This window comes from Carlito syrichta, unplaced genomic scaffold (assembly GCF_000164805.1).
Source record: "Carlito syrichta isolate Samal-C Ts95f unplaced genomic scaffold, Tarsius_syrichta-2.0.1 Scaffold57203, whole genome shotgun sequence".
Lineage (NCBI taxonomy): Eukaryota > Metazoa > Chordata > Mammalia > Primates > Tarsiidae > Carlito > Carlito syrichta.
In genome coordinates, this window is record NW_007001299.1 from 903 (window position 1) to 12,816 (window position 11,914).

At 45.9% G+C, this 11,914-nt stretch overlaps 1 protein-coding gene across 1 annotated transcript; it reads right to left on the bottom strand.

Annotated features, from left to right (window-relative positions):
* Positions 1 to 416: 416 nt before the first annotated feature.
* On the bottom strand, positions 417 to 11,581 carry LOC103251388 (TATA box-binding protein-like protein 2). The gene is made up of 6 exons (XM_008049968.2): positions 11,393 to 11,581; positions 7,925 to 8,385; positions 7,203 to 7,290; positions 5,616 to 5,707; positions 2,619 to 2,786; positions 417 to 734 (listed from the first exon to the last, which is right to left on the bottom strand). The coding sequence occupies exons 1-6, from the start codon at positions 11,579 to 11,581 to the stop codon at positions 629 to 631; spliced, it is 1,104 nt and encodes a 367-aa protein (XP_008048159.2). The 3' UTR covers positions 417 to 628.
* Between the last annotated feature and the right edge of the window lie 333 nt (positions 11,582 to 11,914).

Here is an 11,914-nt window from a genome sequence, read left to right on the forward strand (position 1 = left end):
AATGAGGTGAAATAGGAAATGAGGTGAAATAGGAAATGAGATATGAAGTGAAATGAGATATGAAATAGGAAAATGAAAAATGAAAATGAAACGAAATATGAAAATGAAACGAAATATGAAAATGAAACGAAATATGAAAACGAAATGAAATATGAAAATGAAATGATATGAAATGAAAGATGAAATGAAAAGTGAAATAAAATGAAATATGAAATGAATTATAATGGAATATGAAATGAAGTGTGAAATATAAAACGAAGTGTGAAATGTGAAGTGTGAAATGAAATGAAATGAAATATAATGGAATATGAAATGAAATGAAATATGAAATGAAGTGTGAAATATGAAATGTGAAGTGTGAAAAATGAAATCAAATGTGAAAAATGAAATGAATGTGAAATGAAATATGAAATGGCAAGATGTCAAGGTGACATGTACTCCAAAATGACCTAGAAGTGTGAAAAAAAATTTTAGGGAGTGGGCCCTATGGGTGATGCGATATTCCTTCTACATTTCACCGTTCTCGGTATTCTGTAAGAGCAAGAAATACTTTCTCATGGTAAAAAAGCCTATTTAAAAGAGTAAGCAACGCAGACGCACAGTTACTGAGTTTGAGGACAGTCTGAAATCAGCACTTACCTGTCAACACAACTTTCCCAGATGCAAAGATGAGCAACACAATCCGTGGTTTTACCATTCTATAAACAAGGCCAGGAAACAGTTCAGGTTCGTAACTGTTAAGACATAAAAGAAAAAAAAGACCTTAAAAATTACATGATTCAACTCCTTTCCCATAACATTCAAGACCCTATATATGAGCGTGCATATTAGAGAAGCTGCAAACAAGTTAGCTGTTTTACCAAAAACCTTTTTGCTCTCTCGAGGAAACAGAGTCTTGCGTGTCCTCAGTAATTTCTTGTGGCAGTCGAGAACACAATTTTTGATCCCAATATGTTTTTCAAGTGCAACCCATCCTAGGTTATTAGAAATAGTGGCGACTTCAGGCATCTGATTTAATTTTATATGAAGATCTTGGTGATTAAACGTTCCCTGTCTTTTCACACAAGTCTGCTAAAAAGACTGGATTTTCCAGGTTTCCCCCAAATAAACACATTGTGTATGCCCTTATGAACTGTTAAAGTTAAATGTGCTTAGCAGATACAACAACAACAGCAACAAATTTCTAGACTGCTGCTATTTGTCTTTTGGACAGGCGGTATATAAAGAAAGAAAATTAAACTAGCCTAAGTTTTAGAATTCAGGATTGTGTCTATAAATGGAAACTCATTCATATTTTCCAATCCATGTAAACTAAACTTTTGTAGAAGTCTAGAAAAAGCAAAGCCATTTTTAACACCTCAGATCAAGTATAAAAGGCACACCAACACAAGACAGGGAATGCCCCGCTACAGGACCCCATGCACGCTATCAAACAGGACGAACTGCTCTATGGCAGAGAGAGGGTAAGATGTGGCATGAAAGGACTTAGGCTGAAGTTCGTTCAAGAGAATTGAAGGGCATCAGAGCCAGGTCAAGAGCCTTGCCCATGTGTCCACCCCAGGGGGCAGAGGGATTTGGTGTTGATCAACCTCCAGCTCAGGGAGGTCCCAAGGGGGTGGAGAAGCCCCAGAGCAGCTATGAGAGGGTGGAGGCACTGGCTGTGGAGACGGCAAGTTGGGAGAAGTCAGGAGGGCTAGAGATATCCCGGGGGACAGGAATACACCGATTGTGATGGGGCTGCAGTCACACTCACACACACACCACCACCAACACACACGCCCCACCGAAAAATCAGGACAACACCAGATAGGACTGCTTTCCTAAAATGTGCTACCGCCATCCTTTTTTGACTTCTCCCCATCCCTGTCCCCCTCACCGGTGGTCAGCCCCTTCTCACTTATCCATCTCAAACCCCAACTCTTTTGCTAATGCCATCAAGCCACTTGTGCCTGTTTTACAAAATCTACAGATCAGTGGGTCTTCGTGTGTGGGCCTCTGACATCACCACTGAGCTTTTTAGGACAGCAAATTCAAGCGAAATCTCTGGTGACAAAGCACAGCCAGGGATGTATTCTAGTAAGTCGTCCAGTGTTACCTATGCAATTTAAGTTCATTGATCACTATTTCAAAAGATTGAGTTGGCTGGGTGTGGTGACTCACTCCCGTAATCCCAGTATTTTGAGAGGCTGAGGCAGGAGGATTACTTGAGCCCGGGAGTTTGAGACCAATGTGGACAACATAGTGAGACCTCATCTCTGCAAAATAAAAAATACAAAATTAGCCGGGCACTGTGGCCTGCACTCCCGGCCATTCGGAGGCTGAGGTGAAGGATCGCCTAAGCCCAGGAGTTCAAGGCTGTGGTGAGCCACGATTGTGCCACTGCACACTCCGGCCTGAATAACAGAGTGAACCCCTGACCAAAACAGACAACAACAACAACAAAACAGGGCACATAGGATAACCTCTGAGGATGCAAACACAGCACCTTAACTCTTTCGCCTACCATGTTCCACCTTTTATATGATCCCAATTTCTCTGAAACATACATTCTCTTAGAAGCCCAAAACATCACTCACATATCCTGGTAAACACAAAGGGAAGCCACGTAACTGTCATACCTACTGAACTGCTGGTGGTTTAGCACCAAACTTTCCAACCGAATGGGAAATCTCACATCACAGCTCCCAACCATGTTCTGGATTTTAAAGTCGAGGAATCTGGCAGGGAACCCAAGCTTCTGCACCACACGAGCATACTTTCTCGCTGCGAGTCGAGACTGCTCTTCACTGAGGAGAGACACATGTTGAGAGATGTCTTCATGACATGTCCCTAGACTGCTGAACTGCATTCTTTTTGGTTGTATTGTTACCATCAGCACCGTGCTTATCTTTCAATGTTTACGGCGAAACTAAGCTCTGTGAGGAGGCCTTACCCCCCATCCTTGTGTCCTGAGCACCTTGTAAACGGTCTTGTACGATGCACGGTTGTTGAACGGAACCACAAACACATTCTTGACTTAATTTATCATCTTTCATCTCTAAGGTTCTTCTTACTAAAATGCTATTTGATAAGATTATTTCCACTGGATCTCCAGATGTGTACCCCTAGACCAGCATCATCATCTGGGAACTTGTTAGAAAGGTGACGTGCCATGTACCACCCAGCCACACACAATCTCTGGGGGTGGGGTCCAGCAGTCATCGCGGTGCTCACTAATGTTTAAGAACCATCTCTCGGGTCTCCAAGTGTGTGCCATTTAGGTGGGAAGAACCACCAAAATAAGGACACACACGTACAGAAAAATCCACACGAGGTGGTGAGATATGTGCTGAGCAGCCCAGACAAGGCATCAGTTCTTGGGGCTTCATGGGATGAACTGTCCAAAAATAACCATATGAAAATGCCTCAAAACCTCTGCCAGATACAGTGGCTCACGCCTGTAGTCCCAGCACTTCTGGAGCCCGAGGCAGGAGGATTACTTGAGCCCAGGAGTTTAAAAGCAGCCTGGGCGATATAGTGAGAGCACATTGCAACAAAAAATCAGTCGGGTGTGGTGGTGTATGCCTGTGGTTCCAGCTACTCAGTAGGCTGAGGCAGAAGAATCTTCTGAGCCCAGGAGGTCGAGGTCATGGTGAGCTGTGATTGTGCCACTGCCCTCCAGCCTGGGCGACAGACACCCAGCCTCAAAAACAAAAACCTCAAAACCTACCCAGTTTTGCCCATGCTTTCTCACACATTGTTATTCAAATCATACCCAACACAAGAAAAAACTTCTAGTGGAGCACAGTGGAATGTGCCTGTAGTTCCGGCTACTTGGGAGGCTGAGGTGGAAGGATCTCTGGATCCCAGATGGTCAAGGCTACTGTGAGCCATGATTGCCCCACTGCATTCCAGCCTGGGCAAGAGAGTGAGATTCTGTTTCTTAAGAAAATAGAGAGGGAGAGGGGGAGAGGGAAGACAGGGAGGAAGAGACAGAGAAGGAGAGAAAAGACAGAAAGGGGGGAAAGGGAGGAGGAGAGAAAGGGAGGGAAAAGGAGAAGGAGGAGGAAGGAGAGGAAGGAGAGGGAAAAATTCGGCTGCTTTGTGGCCATGTCCTCATGGTGTCTGTCCCACTCAAACCCTAGATCCTCCTGGAGAAGGTGAAGTCCTGAGAGTCCAGGCTTCCTTTGTCATGAGATTCTCTTCGACTGTCATGCCAGAACAATACAGTGCACAGCAGAGCTTTCCAGAATGGGGGCACTTGGCAGGTGAATCAGGTGAATCCCACACTCCTCTCGGGCTGCCCCTGTTGTCATCTAGAGGAAAAACCCTTTGGAACTTGTCTGCCTGGACCAATGGGAGTGTCCGCTTCTCTTGCCTAGATCTCTCACCAAGACTGCCCCTCTCCTGTGCATTCATTACTTCATATACACCTCACCTTAATTAATGTGGATTCTCATCACCCACTTTTTGTTTTCAGACGGGGGTCTCACAGACTGAAGTGCAGTGGCACAATCACGCTCATGGCAGCCTCGAACTTCTGGGATGCTCCCACCTCAGTCTCCCGAATGGCTAGGACTACAGGCAGGCACCACCACACCTGGCTCTCCCCACCCACTTCTAATTCCTGAAATGCCCTTGGCAAAGCCACGTCCCCACGTTAGCAGTGAAATACATGGCTTCCATTTTGAACAACCACGTTTGGCCTAACTGACGTGTTAATGTTTCCCCCAAAAGTAAATAAGCTCAAATTTCAGAAGTTTCCATCATCCCGTAGTTTCAGCTGTGTAGGACATCACATCACAGCAGGCGTCCTAAAAGGACACAGAAGTTCCTATGGAAACAATTAGTTGTTAAAAGTTTCCATAGCGGCCAGGTGCAGTAGCTCACACCTATAATCTCAGCAGTTTGGGAGGCCAAGGTAAGAGGATTGCCTGAGCCCATGAGTTCAAGACCAGCCAGGCAACTTGGCGAGACCTCGGCTCTACGGTAAATTAAAAATAAAAAAATAAAAAAGCCACACGTGGTAGCGCGTGCCTGTAATTCCGGCTACTTGGAAGGCTGAGGTGGAAGGATCACTGGAGCCCATCAAATCGAGGGTGTTGGAATATGACTCCAACTCAAAGGAAAACAAAATTTGCACCTTAGAAACAAGCTTAGAAACATGGTGGCTCATGTCTGTCATCCCAGCACGTCAAGAGGCTGAGGCGGGATGATAACTTGAGCCTAGGAGTCTGAGACCAGCCTGGGCAATATAGCCAGATGTCATCTTTACAATAAAAGATTGAAAACTTAGCCGGGTATGCTGGCGTGCACCTGTAGTCCCAGCTCCTCAAGAGGCTGAGGTAGAAGGATCCCCTGAGCCCAGGAGGTCTAGGCTGCGGTGAGCTGTGATCGTGCTGCTGCACCTCGGCCTGGGTGGCAGAGTGAGACCTCGACTCAAAAAAGAAAAAAGTGGTAACAGCCTCAGCTTAATAGGTTGGGGGGACTGTAAATGGGGCATATAAGTCAGTATTACAAGATTTTTAACCCCAAATTTGGCATTTTATGGAATCAACTCTTCAGGAAAGATAATGCTTCCTTGCTTTACACACTAAACTTTCTGTCTGGTGAGGGTGGAAGGACGATTCCCATACCTTTTGGCTCCAGTGCAGACGACTTTCCCAGAGCTAAATATGAGGGCTGTCGTCCTGGGCTCTCGGATCCTCATGATGACAGCATTCAATCTCTGTGTACGTAGGAGAGGACATTATCCCGGTGGAAAAAAGGAGCCAGATATGAGTCTTGAAGAGAGAGAGATTGCATGGAAACACTAAATGATGTCTGGGTCTCTTCTCCCCACATTAACAAACGTGATTATAGTTAAAATGCACTCGCCAGCATGTACAAACAATTCCAATAACTGTTAAGGAGAATATCAGTAACTGTCATGTTTCAGGCCCTTTGCTAAGAGCTTTACAGTGTGTATCCCGTTTATCTCCATGACAGAACTAAATTGAGTCTATTATGATTTCTATTCAGTGCACAGGGAAACAAAATCATTATTAACCGCCAACATGACACAGAAAATGGCAGAGTGGATGCTTTCTAGGCTCTGACTAATGTGGCCCTTTTTACCTAACTGGATAAATCCTCCACCACTGATGCCAGGGAGGCTTTTCTCAGTAGGAGCCCAGTCTTACTCATCTTTGTACTCCTAAGTCCAGAGGATGGCAAATCATGAAAGGTTGATTGGATTGACAAATCCAGTTCCCCTAAGTAAAGAGGTCACTGAAAATGGGATGCCTGACCCTGGCAGGACACAAGAAAGGATAGATTTTACTAAACTTGGAGGGGATAAAAAAAATTCCTGAATCGTAGGAAGTTGAGGCCTGAACTTTAAACAATATGACTTTCTCAAATAAAATAAAGGGTAAATGAAGAAATACACAAGTGTCAGCCACCTGAGACAACATTTAGAAGAAAGTATTTCCAAGAATATGAAGGCATTTTTAAAAAGCCAGTGTCCCAACAGCCAGGCTGAAAATAGTGATACTGAAAAGGAAAAGGTCTTAACTTTTAGGAACTACTCAGTTACTTTATTCAGTACAGGGAATGAATTGGGTTTTTTAAATTCTGTTGTCCAGAATGGAGTGCAGCGTCACAATCATGGACACCAGAGCCTCAACCCGCTAGGCTCAGGTGATCCTTCTGCCTCATTCTTCCAAGTAGCTGGGACTACGGGCACACACTACCGCGCCTGTCTAAGTTTTTTACTTGTCTCGCTGTGGTGCCCAGGCTGATCTGGAACTCCTGGGCTCAGACGATCCTCTTGTCTTGGCCTCCCAAAATGCTGGGATTATAGGCGGGAGCCACTGAGCCCAGCCGGATTATTTTTTATAATGATAAAGCAGAGAGTGAAATGATTAACGTTAGGAGTTAACCAAAAGCTTTTTCACTTAAAAACAATTCTTCTTTTAAAGAGAAAATAAAAATAGCCCAGGTGCCGTGGCTCTTGCCTGTAATTCCAACACTTTGGGAGGCTGAGGTGGGAGAATTTCTTGAGGCCAAGAGTTCAATACCAGCCTGGGCGACATAGTGAGACCCACATTACGATTAAGAAAAAAAAAGAAATTAAACAAAAGAGAAAACAAAACAAAGGAAAGACTCAATATCATGATCATAGGAAGGAAAGAAAATCTACAGAGAAGCTAGTTGCTGAGAGGACTACCGAGAAACCTTACCTTTGGGTTATATTCTACATTTTTTGCATGCAAAGCTATTTTCTTTAGATCCAATGTGCAGGCCAGGTTTGCAGTAGAAACTATATTCCTGAAGAAAAGTAAATTTAGAAAGGTAAGTCACATATAAAGACTAAAAAAGAAGAACGGACAAGAATAACATGTGCATTTCCTAATTTCATATGTTGTGCCTTAGCAACTTCTGAGGGGGAGAATTATTACGGATGTGAATAAACAGTGACATGGTCCCTAGTAAAATATAAAGTCCCCAAACGAAGTCATGAATACCAGTTTCTGAAATGTAATGACTGACCGCCTAAAATTCAGCTTTAGATCCGTTACAAAAGAATGCCTCAAAATAGAAGTACAACTCTGAATCAAATTTGTGCAAATCAAATTCGATTTTACCTCTTTATGCCCTTTGTGTTTATCCAACCCCGGCCATAATGTTCAGGAACTTCAGTGCTTTAGTATCAATGATACAGTCTTTCTAGAGTGTATCTATTAATCATCAACACCCTTTTAAAGGATCAAGAAGTAGTGCTTCATTTTACAGATAATCAAATTGTCTAAAGCCACAATCTCTGAAGAACTGAAAAAACAAACAATGCAATCCGAAGGTCTCTCCCCTACGCTACCATCCTGAAATTAGTTGCCATCGCATCCGGGCACATAGAACATGTATCCAGAAGCATTGCTCAATGGAAAGAAAAGGATAAACTTACTGCAGCTGAGGCACTATCCCACAACATTCCGAAACCAGGGTCATCGGTGTCATGGGAGTTGAGGATGCCAGAGGCAAGCTGCTGGAGGTGGGTTTCTCAGGAAAGGGCTGGACTGCGTCTGCATCACCAGGGTGCAGAAATGAATGGGAACTTGATGCACTGCTGCTGTTTAAGACCAGCCCAGAGTCCTGTGTGCTGGGTGGTGGCGACCTGCTTTGTTCACTTTGAGGTTCACACTTTTCTTCTGTGTCATGCTTGCCTCCAGTGACGGTCTGGTCTTTACTGTCTTGGATCAGTTCATCTGGTAGGAAGCTAAGATCCACAGATGAGAAATCGCCCGTTGTTTCTTGGAGTTCAAGATGTGAATTCAGTGCATTCTCTGGAATGTATGCATTAGGTGTGTACACATCATAAGGCACAACTGGGCTGAGCAGGGGAGTCCCAGGTGGGGCAAGGGCATCCTAGGCAGGTCCCAAAACAGACAAACAAAGCACAACAAAAGAACAGCACATTACACCAAAGGGACACAGTAAGTCCCCTATACACGAACCTTCAAGTTATGTACTTTAATGATGCACACTTGTGTTTTTTAATGTATTATTTCTCTCCACCAGGTGTCAGGATAGCCTGTCAAGTACGTACGGTACTCTATAGCTGATCGGGTGAGTTGGGCATCTAGGCTAACTTTGTCGGACTTACAACAAATTGGACTTAGAAACATGCTCTCAGAATGAACTCATTTGTATGTTGGGGACTTCCTGTACCACTGTGGCAGGCAGGTATTGTGTTCAAGATAAGAGGCAGTTCAAGGGGCTTACATGCATGCCTTGCCTCATTCTACAAAGTACCAGTAAGATTGTCTTACAGAGTTACAAAGCACACTTAGTAGAAACAGGAAAGTATCTCTTAAAATGCAGAGAAAGCATTTTCCATAAACGCTTTCCTACTTTAGTTAGGTCCCTGGTGAGCTGCCACTCTCTAAATCCAATATTATCATAGAGGCAATTGAGCAAGCATGCTGTAAACTGTGCACACTTGGAAGACAACAGATATACTGCGCTATTTAATTATAAACTTTGGTTGACTTAACTACGTTTTGGAGTTTTCCGTTTATATTTTTAAAGCAAATCCATGAAGGAAGGTTAAGATATAGTCTTGAATGCTAATCAAGCCTCACTAAAGACCTTGCGTTGGACCTTCTGTTCTCAGGTATGAAGTGATTTGGAAGAAAAAAAGAAAACCTCCTAAATACATGAATTTACAATACGAAAATGCTTATTGGAATCTTAACGTTAAGAACAGTTTAAATCAATGTATTGTGCTTCCAGCCCAGGGAAGGCTGCTCAGCTACCATGGCCCAGAAGCCAAGGTAGGTGTGCACCTGGGAAACAGCTAATGTCAAGGTCACCGGCTCTGTTACCCGGAAAACCCATTCTCTTGGTACAAGCCTCACCACCTGCCTCGCCCAGGCTGCAGGCCTGGCTTCCAGATTTCCAGTGCAGCTTGCGAGATGAACTCAAGAAGATCTCTCTTTTGGCAGGTGACCGATCACAAATACAACTCAGCACAACGCTGCCTGACCTAACACACCGTGTCTGGACACATCTGAATTGTGCTGTTATCACGAGTCCAGCAGATGGCAGGGGTGACTAATTATTTAAGGGTAACGCTTAGACAAATGAAGCTACTCGCTTGAAATATGATTTTGATTTAGAACAGGAAATGAGCCATCATGTCTCCCCACCTTCAACCACAGGGCGGCCCTGAAAGAAGTGAAGTGGAGCCGCGGGACCTTGGCCTCCCCTGTCCTCGACGGAAAGGATTTCATCAGTCAGTGTGCACTACACCCCGCAACAGCCAGGGTCTCCCTCCCTCTTTCCCATCACAGCTGGATTCTAGCTGAGTCAGAGTTCTTACCCAGGGGAGCGCCACTCCCTCAGGGAATTCACTGAGCTACTGGAGGTGATATCTCAAGGCCCTAAAGCCTTGGCAGCTCCCTGCCGAGCTGATTCCTGGGGACACACCACAGAGTCTGCAGGGATGCCCGCTCATTGCATTCTTGGCCTCACATCTGGAGAACTGTGGTGCTGAACAGGTTTTACAGCATCAACTCATCTTCTCAGAACCTTTCCTGCGTGGGCTCTTTTGCTGTGGGATGTCACTGTGCCTGCCTCAGCACCCATCACTGTTGCTTCAAAGTCTCCCATAAAACGGTTGCTGTCTTGCTTTTTTTGAGACTCTCTTTTCTACAGTACTTGGCGCTAAAGCTTCTTTCTTTATTTGAGCCAGGGTCTTGCTCTGTCACCCAGGTTTGAGCACAGTGGCCGGATCATGGCTCAATTCTAACCTTGAGCTCAATCTATTATCCAGCCTCAGCCTCAGCTCCCAAGTAGCTGGGACTACAAGTGCATTTTACCACAACCAGCTAATTTTTAAACTTTTGTAGAGATGGTGGCGGGGGGTGGGGGTGGGGGTCTCACTGTTGCCCAGCCTGGATTTGAACTCCTGGCCTCAAGTGATCCTTCTGCCTTGACGTCACAAAGTACTGGGATGCATAGACGTGAGTCAAGATTTTCCTTTTTAAATCAGCAAGAAAACATACTCGTTAACCAAAAGAAGCTACAGGTGTTTCCAGTCCACTTGTTAGCAAAGGTAGTGGCCACCAACTCCTGCAGAAAGACTATTTCTCGAGGTCTATTGTTGGTGTTAACACCGTAGCGAAGCAGAGGCTGGCTGGAACCGGAGACCACTACTGCAAGCACAAAGCAAACTCTGTGTGTGTGTGTGTGTGTGTGTGTTCCTCGAGTACTAGGGCAGACAGTTTAATCTGGCGACCCAGCCCGGTAACTTAGAGAAGGCCTGTCTCTATAGCCTCAAGCTCCTGGGCTCAGGCGATCCTCCGACCTTGTCTCTCGAGTAGCTGGGTCTACAGGCGTGCACCGCCACACCTGTCCAGTTTTAAAACACCTTGCAGAGATGCTGTGTTGCTGTATAGCCTAGGCTGAGGTGACGGGTGAGAGCCACCGTGCCGGGTCTTATGCCAAAAAAACTGAAAAGCAAACTGTTAGCCGATGTGGCAACACACACCTATAGCCCTAGCTACTTGGAAGGTTGACACAGGGGTCACCTGAGCCCCGGAGTCGAGACTGCAGTGAGATACAGTTGCCCACTGCACTCCAGCCTGGGCAACAGAGCGAGACCCTATCTATCTCAAGTGCATACGTGAACCAATCTGGTGAGGGAGCTCTAGACCAGGTATGAGTTCTCATGGGCAACCTTGACCGAACAGTTTACTTCTCCAAGCTTCCAACGTCCAGTTGAAAGGCTGGGTGCTCGGCCCACTTCTGAAGGTCGCCTGAACTTTGGAAGAAACGAGGGTGGCAAAGCCCTTGCCGCACACAGGACTGGGCACTCACAACCGGCAGGGACTCGGGCGTGACCTGGGGCAGCAGCGGCGTCCAGGCTCACCTGGGTGGTGCACTGATCCATGTAGTACTGCAGGTACGCCTCCTCCTCCATGGGTGCAGGTCCCGCTACGGGGGCCGTGGGGCCGTGGGGGGGCGCGCCTGTTCTGCGAGCGGCCGCCAGCTCCCCTGGGTGCTGAAGCCCTTTATGAGCCCACCCGCGAGGCCCATCCACGCTCCCCACCCCCAGCATGTGGGCCGGGGGTGGCAGGGGAGGCCCTCCCTGGGTGCTCACGCTGGGAAGCACGTGGGCGCGTTTCCTTCCTGCAAATTCCGCCTCTGCTTCCCGAGGGAGAGAAGGTCTCCAAGCAAGTTGCATGAAAAGTGAGCATGAGGGAGAGTGAGAAACTAGGGATTCACATTTCTAAAATTTATTGTTATTCTTTAATTAATGGGGAGGGGCGGATCTCGCTTTGTTGTCCAGGCTGGTTTTTTTATTTGTTTATTTTTTTGAGTTGGAGTCTCACTCTGTCGCCCAGACTGGAGTGCAGTGGCCGCTCCCGGCCACGGCAGCCTCAACCTGCTG

Bases quoted from the DNA above. Each gene is read 5' to 3' on its own strand.
- LOC103251388 (XM_008049968.2), bottom strand. From the start codon at position 11,581: ATGCTGGGGGTGGGGAGCGTGGATGGGCCTCGCGGGTGGGCTCATAAA. The intron at 7,291-7,924 runs GTAAGTTTATCC...ACTTTTCTTCAG, and splicing joins GGGATAGTGCCTCAGCTGCA to GAATATAGTTTCTACTGCAA. The intron at 735-2,618 runs GTATGACAGTTA...ATGTCTTAACAG, and splicing joins AACCACCAGCAGTTCAGTAG to TTACGAACCTGAACTGTTTC.